Genomic DNA, 27,292 nt, shown 5'->3' with positions numbered 1-27,292 from the left:
ATGTTACTGTCATCATTGTTGTCATCAGTTCAAATGTGGCTCCTTTGCAGTTACTCTTGATTCAAATAAGTAGAGATTTATTCATTTTCTAGTGTGTATATGTACTTCAGAATATGTAATAAACTACTTAGAGTAGAAATAATTAGGAAAAAAGTTACCATTGCTATTATGATTGATGTTATTTTAAAATCGTAGTTGGCATTCATTTGCTGGATTATTTAATTGTGCTTTATTTTGTTAAGGTAAAAAGTTGATTTTCCTTTTGAAATTTTAGGTATCCGTGGGGAAATCAATGTAATTGTCAAAGTAGACCTCTTCAATGATTTAAATCGATTTAGGCAATCGTCGTGTGGAGTCAAATTCTTTTGTAGTAAGTAAATGCATTTTATTTCACATTTAACAGGGTATTTAATTGTCAAATATAGGTAATCAAATTAATACTTCAGAATGCTAATGGAAAACCTATTATACTTTGGTTTTAATACCTAAGAGAGAATTGTCCATTTTTCAGAAACAATTACTGTAGCTCTGGGGACTATTTATTTGATTTTAAAGTGAATGAAATCTATTTCTTACAAGTTCTTAGAAATTTTTGTTAGAATAGTCCATTGGGGCATGAGGTATACATGGTTATCATGACTATGAGGTTGGAGGAGTTCGTGGAGCAGCAGGAAGGAGACCACCCTTCCTGACCCTACTCTGGCTTATACTCTAGCCCCTACTCCAGACTCTGGAAGAAATCATACTAAACATTGGTGGTAACAGTTGCTTACTGCTGGTAGAATGACTGGTGAAGATTTTGGATTTTTTCCAGAATTTCAATGAAGAATCCATGTATTAATGAAACAACTTAATCTTTTTTAGTTAAATTTTATGTTGGTAATATTGGGCCTGAAGGTGAGAATTGATTGCAAGAGCACTGCATAATAATACAACTCTGAAATATCTTAGAATGACTGGAAAGAAGTTTGAAAATGAGGGTGGGATGTGTTTTGCAGGAATGCTAAAAATTAATTCATCCTTACAGAAATGAGATCAGAGTGACTGTGGTCTGGAAATGCAATATGTGATAGCATTTGCTACAGTCCTAACTGAAAACCAAAAAACTAAGGGAATATACCCAAACTTACCTATACCATATGGTGAATAGGAGGAGTCTGCAGTTCATCTAGGCCACATGCTGAAGGAAAATCACTGCCTTGTTACATTGTGTATATATTAAGCATGATATTATAAAGAGTTAAGTGATGCACTATATCTGAACAGTAGCCTGTGCTACCTTGATGTCAGCTGGTTATCAGTAGTCAGCAACAACATAGCGGGAGATGGACTTGTACTTTCACAATCAATGAAAACAAATCCCATGCTCTCTAATATCTACATTTGGGAAAACAATCTTGATGAGGCTACATGTGTTATGTTATATAATCAGACTTAATTCAGATAGACCATCTAATACCATCTGTATTAGGTAATACAGATACGGAGCCATTTGTGGTGGGTGGACATGTATAGTTTGTAGAAGTCTGCAGTAGTCTTAAAAAGCATTATTATCAGACATCAACTTATGGAGAAGCTTACAACTTTTTTTTTTTTTTTTTAAGATTTATTTATTTTTTTGCGAGAGAGGGAGAACATGCAGGTGGGGATAGGGGCAGAGGGAGAGAATCTTCAAACAGAGTCCCCACTAAGCAAGGAGCCTGATTTGGGGCTTGATCCCAGGACCCATGAGGTCATGATCTGAGCAGAAACCAAGAGTTGGACCCTTAACTGAAGGGAACACCCAGGTACCCCATAGGTTTTCCTCTTCTACCAGTAGGTCAATCTCTGTGAAAAACAAGCTCTAAAGTAATTTCTCATATTTATCTTATTAATTTCACAGTGATGAATATTGCCAATTAAAGTTTTCTTTTACAAATTAGATCAAGTTGCTTTGTTAATGTGTAGAAGATATGACTATATTAAACTTTGTGTAACTGTCAAAAAAGAAAAATCCAGTGGTATTTTTTTTTTTTACTTTTATTTTTATTTATTTTTTTTAAAGATTTTGTTTTTAAGTAATCTCTACATCCAACGTGGGGCTCAAACCCACAGTCCTGAGATCCAAGTGTGATACACTCTACCAACTGAGCCAGTCAGGCTCTCCTCTAGTGGTATTATAGTATAAGACATTGTTAAGGTAAGTGCTGAGCACTATAACCAAATATTGTGATGCTATCCAAAATTAAATAGGCATCATCTACAGATATAGTCCCTCAAGTGCCATGAAAAATGGGCTGGCATTGGGCAGATGTAGGCAGTCATAGCCAGCCTGGATTAATTGGGTTGAAAACTCCTAAGTAGTTGAGTTAGCTTTAAGGCATGGATATCTATTTTAAGAGACTGATTTCGGATAGGTGTTCTTAGGTTCCCCCCCCCCCTTTTTTTTAATTGTTTTGCTTGTTTTTCTTTAGGTTATCCCTTTTTTGGATCTAATTAGATCTTATTTTAAATCTACGACATTTGGTATTATTTATATTAAATGAGTTTGTTAAATAGTATAGTGACTACTGAACCAGTTGGCCATATGGCCATAGATTATTGGAGGGGCACCTGGGTGGCTCAGTTGTTGAGCGTCTGCCTTCGGCTTGGGTCGCTGTCCCGGGGTCCTGGGATAGAGGCCTGTGTCAGGCTCCCTGTTTGGCGGGAAGCCTGCTTCTCCCTATCCCACTCCCCCTGCTTGTATTCCCTCTCTTGCTGTGTCTCTCTCTCTCAAATAAATAAATAAAATCTTTAAAAAAAAAAAGATTATTGGAATTTGCAGGGCTGTATGACTCCTCAGATTATGTCAGAAAGGTAATGGTTTTGACTTTTGAGGCTGCACTGTATGTTGTAAGGAAGAACTTTTTCAGAGGGCTTTGAATAAAGTTTTTTGTATTTATTACCCACTTTGTACCTATTTATACAATGATTACCTAGCTGACATTCATTTTGGTTTTTTAAACTTTGTATTGAATGCTATCTAAGGTTGTCTCTGGCTGTTTTCCAAATTATAAAAATATAATTTGTATCTACTGTTTTTACTATGTGAAAAATAAGAGGTCTTATTACAGAAAATGATTATTTCTAAGAACAATATGGAATTTAGAAGACTGATTGGAAGTATGACTATTATAATTACATTGAAATTAGCACAGTAAATGTGTTCTTGTATTATATATCCAAAAGGTAAGAATTTAATTGAACTTTTTTTAAAAATTGAATTTAACCTTGTTATAAATAGAAGCATAATAGACAATTTCTTTCAACAGCAACATCTATTCCAAAGTGCTATAGAGCTGTAATAATTCATGGTTTTGTAGAAGAGCTTGTGGTCAATGAAGACCCAGAATATCAATGGATTGATCGAATTCGTACACCAAGGGCATCAAATGAGGCCAGACAGAGACTCATTTCTTTAATGTCAGGTATTTAAAAGAAACAACTTCATTACTGATTTACTTAACACTGTTAAATTTTCACTTCCTTTTGACATGCTATGTGAAATTTTACAGTGAAGGCTATGAATTGCATATGACTGATTCTCTACCTTTGCCCAATCTTTCTGAATGTACCACGTTGACATCTTATAAGAGGAAATCTGAACCAGAAGCTTATACTTCCTTCTTAACTAGGCAGTAAAAGGAATTTGTGCTCAAGAAGTGGCATAGTGGAAAGAACCCTGAGCAAGGAAGTAGGAAACTGGGTTCTAGTTTTCCTTCCTCTAGCATTTGTTTATAATCAGAGTTTAGGTAATCTCTCTAATGTTTTTTGTTTCCTTTTCATAGTTCTTCTCTGACAATATGTTTTAGCTCCCTGTACTTCTTCCTGCCATTCTTACCCCATTTTTTTTTCTTTGAAGGACTTGTTTTTCATTTAAAATGTATATGTACATATGTATGTGTATATATATGTATGTATGTATATTCACATATGTATATCAGACAATAAATGAGTATAAATGTTATATTTAATAAATATAAATGTTATATTTATATATAATAAATTTGTTTTTAAATATAAAATATAAACACATTTATATCATATTAGAAATATATCAATTATACTTTAATATTTATAAATCACTATAAATATATTTATACTTACTATAATATATAATGTCATTTAATATATTAAATAATATATCTTTTTTGTTTACCTCTGTATTTCTAGCACTTAGAAGAAAGGAAGAATGCCAGGCACATAGTACACAACCAAAAATTATTTGGTAAATGAATGCATGAATGAGTGAATCTTAATTTTGCTGCATCTGTAAAATGCAACTAGTTAATGTCTTACCTCCCTGAAATTAGGAGGCTAGAGCAGATAATCTTTTAGGTTCTTTTCAAGTTCTAAAAATCTATGATTTTTTGACTTTTTTCATTGCTACCATATCCAGCTTTATATTATGTAATGTGAAGATCTAAAGCAGAATGCATTTTCTTCCCTTTTTTTGCAGGTGAACTGCAAAGGAAGATCGGCTTGAAAGTGCTTGAAATGAGAGGAAATGCAGTTGTTGGGTACTTACAGTGTTTTGATCTGGAAGGTGAATCTGGGTTAGTGGTACGAGCCATAGGAACAGCGTGTACACTGGATAAACTAAGTAGCCCAGCAGCATTCCTTCCTGCATGTAATTCCCCATCCAAAGAAATGAAGGAGTAAGTATGAATCAATGAATCGTTCTTATGGAGCTTTTTATCTTTTACTTTTATGTTTTCATTTGATTTGAAATATTCTAGTAGGGTTGTTTAACATACATTTTTTAATATGGTGATTTTTTTTCCTGTGGTAATTTTTATTATCAGAGATGGCCATGAAAATCTGAAGCTTTAATCTATTTAGCTATTCCTAATAATTTATTTATACTTTATCAATACGAAATTCAAGTTAAATAATGTAAAACTAAACTTATTTCAGATCTTTAGGCACTGTATATTCAGAGCATAAAATGGGTATTTATGGAATTTTTATTTATTCTTTGGGGAATGCTTAAAACCCAGTATTATACCTGATAATCCAATTATGCTTATTATTAGCAACATAGTATAGAAAGGAGAAGTATAGCAGGAAGGATTGACCCATGCAGGGGTCTCATGCAAATGTTTACAGAGGACAGTTTATGTAAATAAAATAATTGAGTATAATTAAATAGGGAGTACTGAGGATTGTGTAAAGCAGATATTGGCAAACTTTCTGTAAAAGGCCGGATAGTAAATATTTCATGCACTAGCCATATAGTTCCTGTCTTTGTTTACCAAAAAAAGGAGTTTGCTGTTCCTGAGCTAAAGGAATTTAGGCTCATACATTTTATAAAAACTGAGTGTGATTCAACAAAACATTTTGGTTGGCTGGATTTGGCTTATGTGATATCATTTTTGTCTAAGGCAGAAGATACTCAATGTGGTGGGATGGTGCTGTCTACAAGGAATGTTTAAAATGAAAATTTTCTGTCATAATGATTGGGGTATGGGGGCAGATCCTGGTTGGGACCTAGAAATGCTCACTGTTGTACACAGCAAAGGACAACTCTGTACAATGAAGACTTGTTCCATCCTAAATGCCAGTAGTACTTCCATTGAGACCCACTGATTTAGAGATTCTTCTAGATCAAGGGTCAACAATTTTTTTTTGTAAATGACCAGAAGATACAGGTAAATAATAATTTAATCTTTGCTCATAACTGTTCAGCTTTGCCATTGTAACATGAAAACAGCCATTGACAGTATGCAAATAAATGAGTGTGGCTGTGTTCCAGTAAAACCTGATTATTTACAAAACAGGTGCAGGATGGATTTGACCTGTGTAGTTTGCTGACCCCTGCCCTGTATCATCAAGGAGTCAGGATTCTGTAATCAGAAAACCTGAAATGCTTCCCGGATTAACAATAGTCAAGAAAGGTTGACTAGAAAACAATCACAATCTTTTTAAAAAAAATTTAATTCCAGCATAATATACAGTGTTCTATTAGTCTCACGTGTACAATATGGTGATTCAACTTTTTTTTTTAACAATATTTTTAAAAATGAGATTTTCCTGTTAAGCTTATTCTGTTTAACTGTTTCCTGTTAGTCATGCAGATTAAATTTTAGTCATGAGAGAGCACAATATTATATATATGTTGCCTGATTTTATTGGAAAGTACCTTGGCAAGTGAAATGACTTGTTTTAAATAAATCGAAGAGTGAATTTGCTCTATATTCCATTTAAGATATGTTTTAAAAAGATATGAACTGCCTCCTGCCACAGGTAGAGTCAGATTGCAGGTGTAACTTCTTGAGGGATTCACTTTTTATTTTCTTTTTCCACACCAAATTTAAGTAAAGACTTGAGTACCTCCTTCTCATGCCATCCTCCAGCTTTATCTAAGTTGCCTGAAGGGGCCTTGCTTTTGCAGCTGTGATGTCTGAGGGTTTCCTCTTTTCATTAAATTATTTAGTAGAAAGAGAATATTATATTGTCTGTTGGTGTCTTAAAATGATATAGTGATAGTAATGGAATATGTTTTGGCTACATTTAAGAATAATTCTGTTAATGTAAATCTTCTGGGATCGTGTAAATATTCTGCTTTTTTAATTTTGCTGTAGCCTGTTTGCCCCAAGTTGTCAAATATTCACATCATGAAGAATTTAAGTTGCTTCATTAAGATTTTCTGGAAGACATCTTACTACCTCAGTCATGCTATTAAAAAAAAACAAAACAAAACAACTCAGTACTTGGGCTGCTTTATCTCAGCCAGTTTCTTTGTATTTTTGATAATGAATCAATTTTGGTTGCTAGTTTAAATTGTTTTATGATTTAACTGATTATGATTATTTTGACATTTAATTACAACATTGATTCTGGAGAGGAATTTGATAAAAGGTAGTTTGGATTATGTTCCTGTCTGAATGAATTTAATATTAGAAATGTCACTGGTGTATTACTGCAAGGTAATCTTTCATGCAAGAAGACTGATAAGAATTAGAACTCCAAGAATACATATGGTGATGGTCCATTATATTTGGATTTTAACTAGATGTCATAACTTGAGGCTTTTACAATGTTCATTTTATTTTATTCATTTTATTTTACCTTTATTAATACTGTGTTCTACTTAATTGTTTTTTTTCCCCTTTCAGATATTTAGTGTAATGAATGATATAAATCTCTTTGGTATTTCCTTGCTGAACTATCTCGATGGTAGAAAGTGCATTTAAATATGACGTACTGCTTCTCTACTTTGAAAAAAAAGTACTGTTTAAGAGATGTTAGCTGTAATTTCTCCTCTGTACAGTACTGATTCTTAGAATTTTTAACTACATTAGTCACTTCAACAGAGAAAGAGAAAACAAAAACGAAACCTCACTGTTGTTTGTATACAAATAGGTCACCATTAAGATGTTTGATTTTTATCAGTTGTATTAAACACATTTTTATTTTAAATTAGCAACAAAAACAGAAACATTGCCCTATCGTAAAACCGGTGATATTTTCAGAAAATAGTCTGTAGATTCTGTGAAGGACCATTATTGCCTGTTAATGATAGCTCATGTTTGAACCTTGACAAATTGTGATTGCTGGGAATGTTCACTGGCCAGTAAAAAAGAAGAGGCCAGGAAAAGTTGAACTCTTGATCTGCTTTAAAAAAATGGAGATATGGTAGTTTTTCAGAGTATATTCACATATGATTCTTTTTCCCTCCTTATGCATAAGCAAAGGCACTGTTTAGTGAGATAATTGCTAATATAAGTACAGGATTCTTAGTTGTCTAATATGCTGTTTTTCCCTACCCAGTGTAACTATGCCCTTTTAGCAGAATTTCTTCATGAAAATTTAAATATTATATGTGAATATATATCTGTGTGTATGTGATGAAAATATATCTATACATCCACATAGATATGATCTATTGCAGGATGTCAGTTGATAAAAAATTTCAATTCAGAATGTAGTTTAATAGACTCTTTAAATTTAAATAATATATTCTATTTGAGAGCCACACAAAAATTACCTACATTGTTTTTTATTAATGTGTTTTGAAAAGCAGTGTCCCCTTGTTTTTTTGTTTTTGTTTTTTTTTTCCAGTGTAATCTGGAAAGCAATATACTTGGAGTGCTGAAATACTGGAATGTTTATATTTGCTTGTATCCATTTAGTTTATTTTTCTTTATGCTGTCATTTTCATATTCTTTAGTACCACTGTCTTGCTATTATAGACAGAAACAGCTCTGTTAAACTTTCTTTATAGAAAAATATAATTATATGAATTCAGTTTCAGAAGCAGCATAAGAGCTTTATATTTGACTATTCATTTTTATGGGTGTTTTGTCCCCGTGTAGTAAACTTTATGGTGATCAAAAATATTTTAAAGCAACTCAGAATCCAAATCTTAGTCTTTCTTATTTAATGCCACTATTCCTGTTTTTCTTATTCACAGTCCTAATTATTAATCTGATCCCTTAAAACTATAACTGTATCCTAACAAGTTAGTATTTAGCTATTCTTTTTAAATTTCAGTCTGTTTTTTTGCATGTTGGGGGTTAAAAATTCCTCTCCCCTAACTAAAGCTCCTTTGAAATTATTTTAACATAACCTTGCTATCTGTTGTATGTATTGTTTTCTTTTCTTCCACTTTGACTACAAATTCCCTCAGGTCTCCGCTGGTTCATCCTCCAAGCCATGGATGCCGCTCGACTCACAACAGCCCAATTCACACTGCTACTGGCTCACGACTTACTCAGAACTTCTCTGTGTCTGTTCCCACTCTCATCTATACTGGTACGAGACTGCTCAGACTCCAGAGCTGGGGAAGGCAGGCCACAGGCAGAGTGGCTGTAAAGGGCAGGCAGGCAGGTAGCGTAGTGTAGGCAGGTGCCACAAGTCTTTGCTTCCTCCTTTTCTTACTTGAAGTCCAGCTGCAGTGAAGAAATCCAGTATGTAGCCACCACAGAGGCTCTCACTACTCTGAAGTGAAAGTGTTCTAGCTTCCAAAGTCTCTTCCATAGATCCTGTAAGAACCCTATCTTATGTATGCATCCTGTAAGACTTAGGAGTATCCTCCAGTATGTGTTTTGCCATTATTTCTGCATTTGGTTAGAAATAAAATTGATGATTGGATTCTAAATGAAATAGCTGTCAAAGCTTCTGATTTTCTTATTTTATTTATGTACAAAACCTGTTACATAGTAGGGTCTGTTTTATTCTGTGGAAGAGAGCTGTTGGAAAACAGGTAAGCAACTCTTCTGCATAAAATGCAATGGTTCTGTGTAGCTATATTCATTTTTCTCTCTGCTGTGTTTTTAGCTGTGGCACTCTTGATGCTATAGGATAAGGAAACATTTTTCTTTTGAAGATATCTGTGTGTGCAAATATAAAAACTATTCTGAATATTTGCACACACCATTTGCAGCATCATTTTTTCTTTGTAACTTAAAAAAGCATTGTTTATTTGAAAGTATTTTCAGTCATGTATTTATTTTTTTTGTTTACTTTTCCTTTTAATATTTTTTACCCCCTTAGTCTGTCATTTCATGCTTTTTTGCTTACTTACTTGGCTTATTAACTGTTTCAGTGCAGATAATTATTTATCTGGAGAATGATGAATGGTTAAACAGCAATTGGTTGTCTTTGGCCTCATACCCAGCTCCACACTTAAGAAATGATGCTGGCCCTGCCCAATACATTCCTGGTGTTTGGATCATGCTGCCTTCCGTCAGGTCCTTTGGCACATGATTGCTTAATATTTCTCCACCTTCTTCTGGCAGGATTCCCTTCAATGAAGATCCCAATCCCAATACTCACTCATCAGGACCCTCAACCCCTCTGAAAAACCAAACTTATTCCTTTTCACCTTCCAAGTCCTACAGTCGACAGTCCTCTTCTTCTGACACAGATTTGAGTTTGACACCCAAAACTGGTAAGGCGCTTCCACCCACCTTTTTCTTTTTCTTTTTCTTTCTTTCTTTCTTTCCTTTCTTTCTTTCTTTCTTTTTTTTTTTTTCCAGATTTGTTTCTGTTCTTTATTAGCTTTCCATCCAAGGCTTTCCTCCTATTTTTGGCATTTAAGTTAAAAGATAATAGAATACTGATCATTTTCAGTTACTACCATTAAAATATGAAAATTTCATATAGCTCAGAAATTATCTTGTTCAAAGATCTGTATTTGTTGATTTAATCATAGTGTAGATATGAAGTCCAGAATTTATTTTTGCATGTAGACATTTTTTCATTTCATGTTCATATTATGAGGAATAATATCTTAAAGCTTTTGAATGGAAGGTAACATTAGTAGTTTGCTATCCAATTCCTCATGTAGTAGAAACATTTTCAAATTCATTTTTCTTTCTATTTCTGAATTTAATTCTAAGATTTTATTATGAAAAAATTTTTAGAATTGAAATGGTTATATTGGAGTACATATATCTATTAACTTCTTGCTATTTCAAATGTTTGGTTTTGCTAGTCTTGCTCTCTAGGTTAGAAAGTAGCATTTTTGCTTTACTTATTCTTACATATTTCTCAAGGTATGCAATTTATAGTTTTTCCCTCTACTATTTGTATTTTGATGAATAATTTCTGTGAGTTTTTGTGAATGTTTTATGATAAAAATTGTTTAAAAAATCAAATTATTTCATTACTTCTTAAAGTAGAATTGTTATTCAAATCATTAAGAAGAGTAAAATGTAAAAAGTTAAAAAGTTAGTGGTTAACAATTTTTATAAATATTGTTTTTGTCTATCAGTTTTCTCTCCAGATTGATGAAAACATTTTGCATACTTCCTGTGTCATTTTATCTTTAATAACCTTTTGTGTGTTACACAAGAAATTTATAAAATGATCCCAGATTTTATGAAAACAATGAAAAGAAATCAACTTTGAAAACCAGTGCTAATTCTAAAGAAAGGGAATTAAAAAGCCTGTAGATTTAGTATCTATTTTTATATAAATGTAGTCACAGAGTGAGAGGAAGATAATTATGGATACCTAATTTTTTGAAGACAATAGCTTTATTCTTTATTTACGTATACATAATATGCGTAACGTCTAAAAATCATGAGACTTTTTTTTTAAAGATATATTTATTTTAGAGAGCACGCGTAAGCCAGCAAGCGAGTGTGCGCACATGCTCATGGGATGGGACAGTAGGGAGATCAGAGAGAGAATTCCAAGTAGACTGCCCGCTGACCACAGAGCCCCACGTGGGGCCAATCCCCTGACCCTGAAATCATGTCCTGAGCCAAAATCAAGAGTCAGACACTCACTGACTGAGCCACGTAAGTGCCCCAAATCATGAGATACTTGATAGTAATTGCTGCTATTTAATGTGGCATCTTAACCATATTTATACCATAAAAACTGAACCATTCCAACCATAGTGAAGTGTGTGTGTGTTTGTTTGTTTATTTATTTATTTAAATAAAGGATGAGATTCTGGCCTCCAAATTCATGCCTATCAAAACAAGAAAGATTTAGAATAGTATTAAAGAATAAGTTTTCTTAAAAAATTTTTTTCAGGCTTTGAGCATTGGTTTTTTGTGTATTCTAGGCTGCTTTTCAATATTTTTATCTGTATCTTATTCTTTGTCATATCACAGACAAATTTTTGGAAGTATTTTCTTGGTCTTTCTGTTGCCTTTTCTTTAATTCACCAAATGGCCAAGTCTGAAAAAGATTGTCAAGTAATAAGTTAACTGAATCAGATTTGTGTTCCCTTATCTTTCTCATAGGCAATCAATTGTATTATCAATGAAAGCTCTTTTACATTTTATTTTCTAGTTCCAAAATTTTAGTTTTTAAAGATTTATTTATGATAGTAACTGATTCTCATGTATTTCTGTATTTATCAGATGCTTCTAAATAATTTTGTATTTCTACTATCATATGCTATTCATTATCTTTAATAGCATACTTACAGAACATTAACAGTTTTTTAATATTTTCACTTATCGTGAATCCCTAAATATCTTTGAATATTCCAGAAGAGATTTGAAATGACAAAATTACAATTGTTTTAAAATTTCTAAAACTATAATTGAGTGTGTGTTTCATAATTCTTTGCCTTCAAATTTACCTATATACGAAACCAGTCTCTTGAGGAATAGTGGGGGGAAGCTGATTATGATAGATTGATTATATGCAACCAGGGAACCAAAAATAAAGTTAACAAAGCTTTAGGCTGAGAAAGTTGGTTTTCTGTTTGTAGTTAAAGCTATTGTCTTTTTTTTTTTTTTTAATTTATTTGACAGAGAGATCACAAGTAGGCAGAGAGGCAGGCAGAGAGAGAGGAGGAAGCAGGCTCCCTGCTGAGGAGAAAGCCTGATGTGGGGCTCGATCCCAGGACCCTGGGATCATGACCCGAGCTGAAGGCAGCGGCTTTACCACTGAGCCACCCAGGTGCCCCAGCTATTGTCTTTTTTAAAAGATAGGTCTCATTTAAAAAAAATTCATATTGATTTATTTCTATAAATTCTAATTTTTGACATTTTACAAGGCTTTATTTTCATATTTTTTTCAAGTACTCAACTAGTAGGAGTGGAATTTTAGAATGCTAGTGTTAGGATATTGATTTGACACGTGACTTAAGCTAAAAAAAAAAGTCAAGCTTTTAACCATGTATAGTTTTTGTGATTTGAGAGTGTTTGCCCCTTACATACTCAAATCCTTGTAAATGCAAACAGTATTATGATCAAACTTGGATATTTAAAATTTTAGAGGAAAAAGAATAGGAGTAATATATATCTCAAAGATGCACAGAAAGAAGTTAATATTTATTTCAAATTAGTGATGGCAACCATTTAATGTGGTACTGTTTATTTTTTATGGATATTAAATTAAAATACTCATAAGTGATATGTTTTAGTAACATTTGAAGAACTGTATTTTGCCACTTTAGATAATGTTTATATTTGAGGCAGTGAGTTTCTGGCTTTAAAAATTTACAAAATAGGGGCGCCTGGGTGGCTCAGTGGGTTAAAGCCTCTGCCTTCAGCTCGGGTCATGATCCCAGGGTCCTGGGATCGAGCCCCGCATCAGGCTTTCTCCTCAGCAGGGAGCCTGCTTCCTCCTCTCTCTCTCTCTGCCTGCCTCTCTGCCTGCTTGTGATCTCTGTCTGTCAAATAAATAAATAAAATCTTTAAAAAAAAAATAAAAATAAATAAAAATTTACAAAATATACCTTTTAACTTTATACATTCTTAACCCAAAAAAGGCAGGTTATTTAAGTGTTTTTGAGAAATCCGCTCCAAGTGATTATAATGGCACAAAATCCCATGTCAGTGATTTAATAAATTTTAACAAATGCAAAGTTCTATGAAGGTTTTACTACGTTTTAGACTATGCCTTTAATTTATATTGTGTTGGGTAGATGGTCTTGCTAATGACTTCATATGCTTAGTGTAATTTATGTAGCATTTTAAAATCCATTTTTACTGTTATGTTTTGCTTCATCATTGCTTTCCTTATTCTGCATTTTCTGGTCATCTTCTGAATCTGCATCTTTTCTCTGCTACTTTCCTCCACAGCACCTTACTCACAGGGGCCTAGGATTTACCTGTGTCCCAGCTCCCCCTCTCTCTCTTGTGGTTCCCTTCATCTTAAAAAGTCCTGTCTCCTACTCTCGGAATCTAGCCTTCCCCCTCATCATTCTAGCCCTGTCAGCCCAGTTCTGAGGAAAAGTGTTTCTTTCAGTGAAGAGCTGTTCCTGGCTGCTTCTGGTAGGATCACATTACGTCAGCTTTTTAATCCCTTTATTTTAACTCACCTTTGAAAACAAGTAATTATTTCATACTATTAAAGAAGTATTGGGTGTCTTGCACAGGGCATACTTCTTATTTTTCTTATTGGTGGACAGAATTAAATGATTACAATGATGGTTGAGGATTACTGGTTGGATAATTATGAATATTCTGCTGAAGTCATTTTATTTATTAAAAAAATTATATGTCTGAGGACATAGATCTGCATATTTCCAAGGATTATTGGGTTTTTATTTCTAGAGTTTCTGTTTTAGATGCTTTACTTTCTTTCCCTTCACACCAACTCCATTCACTTCGGACCTGCACCATCATGTTGCTAAGCCATATGGTTACATTAGTAAATTATTCTGTTTGAATTGGTTTAAGTCTCATTTTGGTGGTATTCTTTCTTTATCTATTTTTTTTCTGTCCATTGCATTGATTTTCAAATTATTCTGCTGTATTTTCTGATGTTTTATTTACTTCTACAAAATTACATTTTATTTTATGGCTTTCAGTATGCTTCATACAAAGATATTAGTTTCATTTCTATGTTTAGTATTGTATAGTCTCTAAAACCCATATTTAGGTTCCTACAAGAAAAATATGTTCCTTTTTTATTTTTAAAGAAGAGAATGGGACTATACACATGCTAACCTTTGTTTCCTTATCCAAGAACAGCTAAAAATGTGAAAGTAAATTAGTTCCTTTTTTAAGTCATTGCAGTAAATTTGTATGTATCTTCAGTTTCGAAAGGGTGGGACTGAACTGTTAACTCTAGTCTCTAGAACACAGGCTTCTCACCTGTCCCCTACTTTCTATAATACTTTGATCATAATTGGTCTATTGGTACTATCAAAAGAATAAAATAAAGTAGGGAAAGAAATTAAAACTTAAGCCTTTAAAAAATACATCTTAGAGCTTGGGAATATAATTCTTCTCATCCATAACTATGTACATTTGTGATGTGTCTATTACATGTCTGTGATTTTTAGTTTTTAAAAATATTTTATGTTGATTTTTGCAAATGAGTATTGAAAACTATGAATGTTAATAGTGTTTTGTCATGAATGTTATATTTAGGAATGGGAAGTTACCAGAAAATAGATTGGACTATATTTCAAAATTGCCTAAAATTCATACTCTTTAGAGAATTTTGGAATATTTTAAGTAAGCACAATTAAACGTGCTTCTCTCTATAGTTACTTTTAAACAAACATTTGATGTTTCTAGGTTTCTTTTAGTAAGTATTATTAAATTGTGAGCATAGTAAGTACAGTTGACCCTTGAGCAACACATTACACCCCTGCGCAAATTGAAAATGGGCATATAACTTCTGATTCCCCAAAAGCTTGACTATTAATAGTCTACTCTTGACCACAAGCCTTACTGATAATAGTCAATTAAAACAGTTATATTACATGTATTATATACTGTATTCTTGCAATTATATACTGAGGGAAGAAAATGTTAGAAGAAAATCATAAGGAAGAGAAAGTGCATTTATAGTACTGTCCTGTACTTACTGAAAAAAAATCAATGTATGAGTGGACTGTGCAGTTGAAACCCATGTTGTTCAAGGGTCAATTGTAATTGGTAGTATCTTGATTATTTTGTATTAGAAGACCACTCAACACTTCAAAAATTGAATATTATACAAAAATTCATACATTAACAAAATTTTAAAAATAAGTTTTAGAACAGATTGAATCTGAAACTCACTGTGATCACAGTTTTAGCATCTAAAAACTTTGTGAATAAAATAGTAAAATATATGCTTAATTGCATGTCAAGTACTTTAAATGTTTATATCATTTTAAGAGATTTTGACTCATGATATTTATGAAGATGAATGCAGTTAACTTTCTGTTTCTATAGTTGTTTTTTGGTTATTTATGTACTGATGTTCTGTAGGAATGGGAAGTGGTAGTGCTGGAAAAGAAGGGGGGCCGTTTAAAGCTCTTTTAAGACAACAGACTCAGTCAGCACTGGAACAAAGGGTAAGAGACACTCAATATTCTCTATTCTTACACTGTTAATATGATTTTATTATCATGCTTCTACATATTTATAACTTATTTCCATAAACTGGTTTGATCATGGATATGTAACATAATTTCAGAGTCCCAAAATTTATTTAAGGTATTAAAGAAATTTGTTTATGAATAATTAATTTTAATTTGGAATTCTGTAACTTTTTTTTTTTAATCCTCTAATCTTTTATTAGAAATAATCTATTTGGAAATATCCATTGAGTGATGAAATCATTTCTCATTTTACCTTAAAATTATAATATACAAAAGGAAATAGTGGACATTTTTCAGAAAAAAATATTTCAGTTGTGCTGTATTAAATATCTTTCTTGGGGTGTGTGGGTGGCACAGTTGGTTAAGCATCAGACTCTTGATTTCAGCTCAGGTTTTAATCTTAGGGTTGTGAGATTGAGCCTGTGTTGGGCTCCATGGTGGGCATGGAGACTACATAAAATAAAAAAAAAAAAGATAATTCTTCAGTATATAAATATATTTATATGCTGAGATTATTTTTATGGTTGGCCAATCTCAGGGGTAAGAAATGCACAGATTCAGTATTTCTACAGTAAACAGTGTGGTTATTTGGTATGTGAATACATCTCTTTTAATTATTATAAGTTTAATGTTTAGTTAACTTTGTTAATTGGGAAAATAAAGAGTCACAATTTTTGGATGATTTTTCTCTTTTTTTTTTTTTTGTATAAACTTCATTGCTAAGGGAGGATCGCCTCATAGGTTCTGTAGAAGGCGGGTATGTTTCTGAACATGTGTGAGAGCCTTTTTCTTGTATTGATAGCTGTTCTAGTTTTAATCTTGATCATTTAAGTTTTATTTAAGCTTTAACAAATGTTGCCAGCTTTATTTCTTTTCGTAATGCATTTTTAAAAAATTTATTAGTACTATGAGGCTCATTTTTTTTCTACTCAACTAACACAGTGCATGATTATTTATATGTTCTGTCAGTTATTTTAAGGCACAGTCCCATAGCTTTCATTGTGTCTGATTTGGAAGTTTATAAGCATTTACAGAATTTTCTTTTATGTGTTGCCATTTTACACTAGCATTAAAAAAAAAAGATCAAACAGTAAATACCTTTAAAAGAATGCATTTTTTTAAAAAAGATATTTCATCTCTAGAGGTTAGCTTTTTGAGAATAGGGTTTTCAGGTTCTGTTACTACAAACAATCTAACAGTTTCCTTTTTTAGACTTTCTTTACTGTGCAGAAGTATCTGTATGTACCCTTTGCCTTGCAGACAAGGTTGGGGGGAGCAGAGCAGAGCTGAGCTAATCAATCAGTGTGATGAGACATTAGAGGTACAAGGTGGTTTGCTTTACCCCTCAGCAGGCAGCATTTGCACTTGAGCTGCTTTCACAACTTTAGGCATACCAGCTACTGTTGTGCAAAAGCCCACTTAAACATTGGGACCATTTATTGAAACCAAATATAAAAAGAGACTGGAAACACAGAGAAGAGGGTCAGGGGGAAGGTATGTGTGACTCTTTCTTAGGCCAGAATGCTCTTACCTCCTCCCCACTCGCAGTTTTACATTCTCTACAGAGTTCCTTACACTAGGATTATTCCTTGTAATTGTTCTAGAATTCATAGGAACAGAAAAACTGGTATGAGATATGAGATTTTGCCTGTATCTTGTGCCTGTGACTTTATTATCGATATTAAGAGCTTTTGTAAACATCTAGCTTTAAGAGAAGAAAAATACTAATCAATAAAAATTGTTTTAAATTTAGTTTGGATAAAATTTATGTTTTCAAATATGCTTTTAAACATTCTTCAAGTTTTGGACACATTATTACATTGGGTATACATTTCTAGATAATCTTTATGGACTTAACAGTAAAGATGTGGGAGAACTATAGTTTTCATTTGCAACCTTATAAAATCCGAGTTGGTAATATGTTTATGTTACCTAACTCTGCAGTAGTTACTTGAGTTTATGAGACTACCTCACTATCCTGGGTACACAATAAATAGAACAAGCTTCGTCTTTAGCTTTCCCATTCACCTGTGGTGGTCATTAGTATATCTTTGTTTTGGGAAAAAATTTGTACAGAAGTATGAAGAGTTTTTCCCATATGTGTTCAGATATGCCTTAACTCTGTCAAGTTGAATACTAGATCAAGGTGAACATATACTTAATATCATTTTTATATTCATTTTTAAAATATTAATTTCTATTCCTTGCCATCCTTCATAAATTGTATGGCTTCCCCCCTGCCCTTAGGAAAAGAGAACCTTTGTCCAGCATGTTTTATTTAAAGGGTTCAAGTAACAGTTTTCAAAAATAAAAGTGTTACAAAATCAGTGAAAAATAAGTTGACAGGATCTTGGTAATACGTGTCAAGTGATTAGGAGATAAGATGTAGAGATACAAATTTGATTACATTTAGGGTCTACCTATGAATGATTTGATGTAAAGCAAATAGGTTTACTTTTCAATATGACTCTTCTTTCACTTATAAGAAAAATGAAGTTACTTTTCAGATGCTGGGAGATATATTTTTCCTCAGTAAAGAAACCTAGTTGACTTGGTTTAACTTAGTATTTCCCAAATATTTTTTACAATGGAATCTGCCATGTGAAATACCTGTTAGTGAGGACCACACTTTGGGAAACATTGATATAAAGCAAACTCTTTTAATAATTGTGATGTTTTCAATAATGGGGTAAAATTATATAATAAAATCACAGTAGGAATCTGGCATGGAGTTTTTTTAATCTAGAAAGTTGACTCTTATTTCTTGGGAAAATAAAAAGAATACTTGGTTGAAAAATAAACTATTTAAATATATTCTAAGAAAAATTCTATTTAAATGTTAAAAAATTACTTCCATTGTGTCCCCAGATTTTCCAACTAGCCTGTCTCTGAACACATGGTATTAAATAGATTTATGCTGTATGCATTTGGCTTATTGTCAAAATGTCAACATACAAATTTCCACCTAGTTGTACCACAAGGCAAGGTACTTTATTTTTTTTTTAACTTTTTTATTTTTAAGATTTTATTTATTTATTTGACAAAGAGGTCACAAGTAGGCAGAGAGACAGGCAGAGAGAGAGGGGGAAGCAGGCTCCCTGCTGAGCAGGGAGCCCTGTGCAGGCCTCCATCCCAGGACCCTGAGATCATGACCTGAGAAGGCAAGGCACTATAAATATTAGGACTTTACAGAGAAAATGTCTTCTGTGGTCCTGAAATTCTCATCTAGGCATTGAAAACGGGTTGGGCTTGGCTGATCTTAAGGAAGCTGTTCTTTTCAGTGGAAAAGAACCTACAAATTCATCAGGTATAATGATAAACTAGAGATTAAAACCAACACCTTGTCTCACTGTTTTTTTTTTTTTTAAAGATTATTTATTTATTTGACAGAGATCACAAGTAGGCAGAGAGGCAGGCAGAGAGAGAGAGGAAGGGAAGCAGGCTCCCTGCTGAGCAGAGAGCCCGATGCGGGGCTCGATCCCAGGACCCTGGGATCATGACCTGAGCTGAAGGCAGCGGCTTTAACCCACTGAGCCACCCAGGCGCCCCTTGTCTCACTGTTTTAATCAGAAATTTCAAAAAGCCAGATGATAAGGCTTGTTGCTCACATAGAGTTGAGGCCTCCTTGACTCTCACGTTAGCGTACGGGAAAGATTATAAAGTATAGTTTTAAGATACTTTGCCGAGGTCTGGCACTCTGTAAGTACTTCACAGTTGTCACTATGTAGTGGGGGTGGAGATGAGCGCTATTTAACAGTCACTGGTAGTCACTGGCTACTGGTGAGAGGGGTGGAGGTGATAGGTATTTAACAGTAGGTATTTGCAATAGTTTTTCTGAGAGTTATCTGAAGATGTAGTTTTGGTTGAATAACCATGCCATTTTTTTTTTTTAAAGATTTTATTTATTTATTTGACAGAGATCACAAGCAGGCAGAGAGGCAGGCAGAGAGAGAGGAGGAAGCAGGCTCCATGCTGAGCAGAGAGCCCGATGCGGGTCTCGATCCCAGGACCCTGAGATCATGACCTGAGCCGAAGGCAGCGGCTTAACCCACTGAGCCACCCAGGCACCCAAACCATGCCATTTTTATGTACTTCAGGTTAAATTTTGTGTGTTAAATTAGGTGTGTTGATTGGACATGTAGGACAGAGTTTAAGTTAGCAGAGTGATCATCTGCCTCTTTGGGCAGCCATTCCCCTACTTTTTCTGCTTATGATCACCAACTCTACTATGATGCTTTCCCTCTTGTCTCTTTTTATCCCATCTTCTGGAATTTAGGAAAAAGAATCAGAATCTCAAGTAGAGAAATCATTTAGGTTAATTTTTATACCCACCTAAATTCTTATATTCAGATGTTTTCCAATATGTGAATTTACCTAACTTATTACTCACTTTCAGAAGAAAGTACAGCTTTCCATTTAGCTGTTTTATTTTCAGTGTCTCTTGTCCAGAATATTTAAAATGTTTAAGTATAAAGATTAAATGTAAAGTGCTTTTTTCTACTATACTTCAGTATTTTGAGAAAATTTAAAAACTGTCTACTTAAAATTGAAAAAAATCATGAAGGCCTAACTTAGGTAAGATATTTAAGTTTCTAATAGCATAAACTTGGATGTGAGGGCGATCTGGCTGCGACATCTGTCACCCCACTGATCACCAGGGTTGATTCGGCTGATCTGGCTGGCTAGGCGGGTATCCCCTTCCTCCCTCACCGCTCCATATACATCCCTCCCGAAGCTGAGTGTTCTGTCGAAGAGGACAATCTTCCCCAATAGAGAGACGACCGTTCTTCGGTCAAGGGTATACGAGTAGCTGCGCTACCCTGCTAGAACCTCCAAACAAGCTCTAATAGCATAAACTTATTTGTCTATTTCTCATTTAAAACTTATATTTAAAAAACCAGGTAGAAATAAGGAGGCATTTTTGACTAAATATTTTATAATACATGTAAGTGAAATTGCCTTCCTATCCTCCCCTTTTTTCTTTTTGCCTGTCAGCTGGGCCAAACCTATCCATTTCCATAGATAGGTTTTTACTTTTCTTTTTTTTTTTAAACGTAGCCTAGGTTTTTCTTACCCTTGTTAAATATTACTTTTAAATTCTAACTGAATTTATTTCTAAATTTTCTTTATATTTTATACTTTGTCTTCATGGGTTATTGAAGTGTGCAGGACTGTTTGCCTTTGTGCTAAATGACTCCAAGTTTCTATGCTTTGTGAATTATGCTTTGGTGAGTTTGTATTCTCCATGCTTAGTAGCCAGTCAATAATCTTGCTGCTTTAAATGTGCCTGCTTCTAGTAGTATTCTGTATGTCTTTATCTCTCAGCTTTCATTTACTGCATTTCAATTGCTGTGGTCAGAAAAAAAGATATTGCTAGACTTTAAAATATGTTCCTAAAAATATGTATTTATAATTGCTGAATGGCATAGTATGGATATGATCTGTAGGGATTTCTTATGAATCAAGTACATAAATTTTAGTACTTGGAAGTATGACAGTTCTTTTGACTGTTGAGAGCTCTGTTTTGCTTATTTTCCAGCTCTCAGTTATGTTCTGAATAGCTGAGGCTACTGGTAAGTGACTTCTGGTTAAGTGAGCTATGGTAATCTTAAAGCCATATGAGGCAGATATTAAATTTTCCTTGCTTGCATCCAATTTTGTGTAATGTGGGAGGCCTCTATACTTGGAGAGCCACAGGAGCTCTGCTTTCTTCCTGGGTGCTATCTCAATGAATTTCCTTTCTCTGTTTTCCCATTTCTGCCTTACCTCTAAATTGATGAGATTGATGTCCTTGAGAGAGAAGGGGAGAATGAAACTTAGAAGAACTTGGGGAATTTTATTTCCTCCCTTGGTGTCATCTACTTTCTTCTCCCTTTTCCTTAATATGCATCTATGTACTTAAAATTTTTTCCAGCTTCCCTGGTGTTGATAGAGTAAATTATCTTACACAGCAATTCTGTACCCTCTTGACCTTGGTATTTGCCCTTTGCTTTTCCCTGAATCTCTTAACCCACACTGCTCATTCTCTCACTCCTCCCTTAGTTCCACGTTCTTGTAGGTCTCTTGCACCAGGCCTTCAGAGTCTTTACCAGTAGCCTGGAATTGGGTGTGTTTATGTGAGGAGGATTCTGTCCCCCTGAGTAGACTCAGCGTCTAAGGGCAGGGGAATCCCCATATCTCACTGTGAATTTGCATCAGAGTAGGATATTGAAAGGAAGGAAGAGTGTGTTCAAATATCTTAAAACTCTGAGAACCTTTTTTTCTCATTGAGAATTGATAAAAAGACTGTTTGGATTCTGTATAACATGATATATATGGGAAAATGGATTAGGAACTCTAAACATCTAAGAAGACATTTAATTACAAAGCATGTGTAATGTGTAACTGGTAGCCTTTTGTTAAGAGATAGGATTCATATCATAGTATGAATATAATCTATGGGGATCAGGCTTCTTAACAAGCAAATTTTTTGTACTTTACACATGGTCAGTTATATTTTTCCCCCTTTCTTTCTACTAGGAATTTCCATTTTTTACCTTGACGGCATTTCCTCCTGGATTTCTCATGCATGTTGGGGGTGTTGTTAGTGCACGCTCTGTGAAGCTTTTGGATCGTATCCACAATCCTGGTATGTTCTTTAAAAGTTTGTTTTCAGCGTTTCATTTACTTAAACTGGGATTATTAAAATTGATTCTTATAATAAAAAAAATCAAGTCTATCCAAAAAGAAAAATGGAAAAGAAAGTATAAACTGGCATGTTGCTTTAAGTATTTGCTATAATTCTGATTAAAAATAATCAAATAAGTAGAAGTATATTTTAGTTAGCTTTCTTATATAAAACAAATATTGATTCATTTTCCTGGCCAGGCATCACTTTGAAGGAGTTCCTAGGTAACTTTTCAGTCAGCTTTTTTCTTTGACCCAGGCAGACAACAAATTTTGTAATTTGACCATTGTGGCCATTATCTTAAGATGTTAATTCTTTTCATTAGCAATAACTCTTCATAGATTATTTTAGTAATTTCCTTATTCCTAAAAGAAGTATTCCTTTGAAATGTAATTATAAACATTGTGTAGTGTCTAAGAATTAAAAAAAATAGTGCTGTCTGTGCATTCCTGGTTTCTTTTCTAAAACTATTTGTTCTACATAAGCAAACAAGTAAGAATAGTAGCTCACTCCTTTAAAACATGGGGCCATGATCATAAAAGAAGAAAGGCATCAAATCAATCTCAATTTCAGGCCCTTGGATTAGGAATGCTTTGATGGTTTTTCTAAATCCAAAATAAGCATGATAAGTGTGGTAGAAACTTTCTGTGTGGAGTGTGTTCTTGCATCTCTCATTGACTGGATTCCCAGTAATTTGCTCAAGTCACTTATTATTTTGATGACATACTTAAAAAGCCAAAGTTATGTGTTCTTATTGGCATATATACATACATATTTTTGAAAATTTTAAATTGTCACTTCCAATAACCTCTTCCTGAGGCTTGTACTGACAGCTACAAAAAGAGTAAAACACTTCGAAATTATTTTATGAAAAACACTGCAGATAGTGATTTTGAGGATACAGAGCATTATCATTCTTTTAAGTTAAAAAAAAATTTAATGTGTGCCTTGCGGTTTGATGTCTTTTCAGTTAATAATTCCAGAGGAGCAGAATGGAATTTTTCCCAGAGCTTGAACGAGATTTCAGAAGAGGAATAGTAGCTAGGATTATTTAACTCTTAAAGCTGAACAAATACATCTTTTAAGCCTTAGTCTTCTCTTTTTTTCTTCTCTGGTTTATTTTTTTTTTCTGCTCTTCTTTATTTTTTCAAATCAATTTAAGATCTTTTCTTCATGTAGTATTTGTGAATTCTGTAGTAATTAAAGGCACATTTAGACTGATGCCAGTTTAATGTATTGAGACATTGGAGACTCTGCAAGTTCCGTATCTTTGTGTTTAGGAACTTAAATTATTTGGAAAGCGCAAGGAAATACTGAGTTAATATACCTGACATTAACTTGGGCGTGACCCAAGGCTTGTTACCTGCGTTTCTTTGGACCATTGACTCAAATATTTTGCTAGATGGTGCCCACTGATAAGCTCCAAAATGATTTCAGGAATATATTTAACTGTTCTGTTTACTGAAAACATTTTGATTTTATTGTTGCTTCCAGGTACTCTGAGTAAGCTATAGAGTCTGGGAGAACAAACAAGTCTTATTTAAATAAATTTAAGTAGAGAGCTGTATTTAAAATCCTATTACTTTTTACAAAAAACTCTTTTTTAGGGTTTATCATGCTTGCCAGTTTGTTCTAGCAGTGTGAGAAATATAAGAACCCAGGCCGAGGGAAGAACACAGGAATCTTTAATACAGAATACATTTTGTGTATTATAATTATCAAGTTATCCATTCTCTTCCTTTCCTCCCCTTATCAGGATATTTTTTTTTCGATTCACATGTAGGAAATCCTAGTTACTAATGTACTTATTTCCTAAAGGATTATGGGCATATAAATATAAATGCTTTTAATGATATACAAGTTATATTTTAATTTTGTTTTATTTTCAGTTAATTTTGATCAATTTAATCAACTACATATTCTAATGGTTTCACTATTACATGATTTTGATATAAAAATCACATTTTTGGGGGTGGTTTTATATATGTATTATGCATTAAAAAAGGAAGATTTTCTTAAGAACATTTTATTGATGTTCTTAATATTTCATAAATAATTATTAAAAGATTTAATTTGTTGAAAGAAGCTGATGTTAAAACCAAAAAACTCCTCTAGATTAGCATCTACCATGATAATGATATATTGATTTTATGACACTGAGTTACTCTGCCGAGAGAAACTTAAGATGGATTGAGATGCCTGTGCTGTTAAAATGCTGTATTTGCACTCTCAAACGAATCTTGCAGCTATTTTTTTTCTAGTTAATATGGGAACTTTTCATTTTACACTTGAGTGTAGAAGGAATAAAATCTTATTTTTAAACCACTACCGCCTTTTACCTATAGATTATTATTCTGGAGTTAGTTCTTTTAGAATTTCCTCCTTTGTTAAATATTAAGCAACACGGACAAGAATGGGGTGGTTTTAAAAATCAAGGTCATCATCTTAAACAACTAGACTTTAGTTAATGTTAGATTATGATAGCATGCTCCTTCTTCTCTTTCTATTTCTACTTCTTATTAACTCTGCTGTCTGTGTCTTTCCAGTTGCTGTCGAGTGGTATTGTCAATTGTGTTCTTGTTTGTAGTGTTTTTTTGTTTTTTTTCCCTACTATTCTGCACCTAAAACTGATCTACTAATTTGCTGTTTTGAACTCAGCCTTTGTCGGAATTATGGGTAACACAAGATCTTACAAACTGCTAGACTGGAATAGTTTCAATTCAGGTATTTTGATGGTCATTCAGTACTACATATGCTGACAAAAATTATGGCAGCTCAGTGAAGTTTTTAGAAATGTTCTAGATTAAATAGGTTTAATGGCAATTCAGTTATACAGATACATTCTGCAGTACCTATGTTGTAACTCTTAAAGTTTCCACAGAATTGTAAATACAAAAATGTGTTAACTAAAATGAATTAACCAAAACCATAGAAATACCATAAATTACAAATGGCTTTTGTCAGTTAATTAACTTTCAGAAACCTAAATTTAAATTATATTTATTACATTTTGGACAGTTTTTTCATATCAGTAATTGACATAGGCTTTACAATTAAAGAGATGTTAATTGTTAAATATAAGTATTAAATGGCTAGTTTGATAAGCTTAAAGTCTGCTTAAACATTAATTTAGACTTGAGTATAATATATTTAGTATCCTATAAATACTATAAAAGTGTGACTATTACCATTTTTATTTATAATTCCAGAAGTTTTTCAAAATTTGGTAAGAGCAGATTTTGGGGGGATTAACAGCTTTCATAAGCTCCCTTCCTTCCCCTTTCATGTGAGAATTTAATTTTTCTTTTTAGGTAATTTTACATATGGATATAGTTTGTAAAATATAGTTTGTAGCTTTTAGAGAAACTAAACTAACTTTACAGCTGATGATGTGGTTTCAAGTCAAAACCAATTTTTCTTTTTGATAAAAGCATATTCTTCTAATATAAATATGTAAATTTTTATGTTCTTTATTTTTGAAATTAAATAATAGACCATTTTGATTTGGTATTAGAAGCTGATATTTTGCCTGAAGGATTTTACCAGTTCTTTGTGTCAGAAAGTATATATCTATTTATAGAAAAACAAAACACCAAGAGGCTTAACATTTTAGATAATATTTCATAATCTTTTCAATATTGTAAGCTTTTTTTTGTTCTTAGGGGTCCAGGATGTAAGTTCTGATATAAGTAATGCATGTTTGACTATGAAGTATCTCATGTTCATCATGCAGGTTTACCTAAGTTCAGTCTAGTAAACAATCTGATCAGGTCCAACCTTTGCAGATTTAGACTGACATCAGTTGGTAAGTCTCAGGGAAATTACCTCTCCTACTCAGGTTTTTGCCAGCATGTTACCACATTGATTAAAATTAAAATAATCGTTTTTAAATGTTATGTGTTATACTTGGTTTTTAGTGAGGAAAATACCCTGCTGGATTCATTTAATAAAAATAATGTATTTTTAAAATGTAGGCAGATTAGTGTATAAGAAGTAAAAAAGCCTAATTATGTAAGAAAAGGACATTGGGAATAGACTGATCATTAATAATTTAAGGAGCTTAAACCTTGTCAGGGCAAAGATGTTTAGGGTGAGATGAGTGTTAGATGAACGAACAGTCTTGGAAAGTAGAAAAGTAGTTAAATCTTATAATACTTTGTCCCCCATAAGCAGAACTACAGAATTTGGCAAGGAGAAACATGGTTGAGGAAGCGGTATATCTTGCCATCATTTAAAATAAAGTCAGGTAGTGAGTGTATGAAAAAAAATGGATATAAATTACAGAATAGTAAAAGAATATCAAAGGTGACACTTTCAGTTTAATGTTCTAATAGCTCTGTGCTTTTGACTGAGATATTAGAATCTCCTAACAGGCTGATTTTGATATTAGGTTAAGAAAAATAATGTGATAATTCTGAAATACAAAAATGTAATATTTGATAAATATATTTGAATCATTTATGTGTTCTTTTCTGTGATTGGGGAATAAATTAGCCATTGCTGTCCTGTATTACCATAGAAAATCAAGAATTGGCCACATCAGTAAGAAAAATAATTGTGGTTATAATTTTTATTAATGTTAGAAATTGTTCATCAATACTGTACTTCCTGGATTCTGACACCATTTATTATGTGAGGTATCACCATTTTAATAATAGCTTTCCAAGAGAAAAGAGAAAGAAACATTACTATATTAAGTATATTGATTAATTACCAGACATTTTTATTTCAGAAACATTAAAATGTGGAAAGATATAAGAAACATTTTTATCACACAGTAGTATTTCATGAAATATGATCTGTCATGCAAGCATTTATTAGAACTTATTTTGTACCATACAGTTTGCTAGATGATAGATGTGCGAAGA

The 27,292-nt window shown here is 33.0% G+C and overlaps 1 protein-coding gene and 1 pseudogene across 18 annotated transcripts in view; both read left to right on the top strand.

Moving 5' to 3' along the window:
- Nucleotides 1-27,292, top strand: part of C2CD5 (C2 calcium dependent domain containing 5) — a 104,299-nt gene that overhangs the window by 28,459 nt on the left and 48,548 nt on the right. For 5 of the 18 annotated variants that reach the window (XM_047740118.1, XM_047740116.1, XM_047740117.1 and 2 more), the window contains exons 5-12: nucleotides 275-370; nucleotides 3,291-3,446; nucleotides 4,478-4,676; nucleotides 9,762-9,913; nucleotides 13,518-13,709; nucleotides 15,645-15,730; nucleotides 16,482-16,514; nucleotides 22,277-22,385. In XM_047740118.1, coding sequence (XP_047596074.1) covers nucleotides 275-370; nucleotides 3,291-3,446; nucleotides 4,478-4,676; nucleotides 9,762-9,913; nucleotides 13,518-13,709; nucleotides 15,645-15,730; nucleotides 16,482-16,514; nucleotides 22,277-22,385 — 1,023 coding nt within the window. Of the gene's footprint in view, nucleotides 1-274; nucleotides 371-3,290; nucleotides 3,447-4,477; nucleotides 4,677-8,650; nucleotides 8,776-9,761; nucleotides 9,914-13,517; nucleotides 13,710-15,644; nucleotides 15,731-16,481; nucleotides 16,515-22,276; nucleotides 22,386-27,292 lie in introns of those variants that run through there. The other 13 variants (XM_047740123.1, XM_047740121.1, XM_047740128.1 and 10 more) reach the window with 6 other exon arrangements.
- On the top strand, nucleotides 616-1,578 carry LOC125106279 (leucine-rich repeat-containing protein 34-like; annotated as a pseudogene).

This window comes from Lutra lutra, chromosome 8 (assembly GCF_902655055.1).
Source record: "Lutra lutra chromosome 8, mLutLut1.2, whole genome shotgun sequence".
Lineage (NCBI taxonomy): Eukaryota > Metazoa > Chordata > Mammalia > Carnivora > Mustelidae > Lutra > Lutra lutra.
This window is presented reverse-complemented; position numbering and strand designations above follow the sequence as displayed.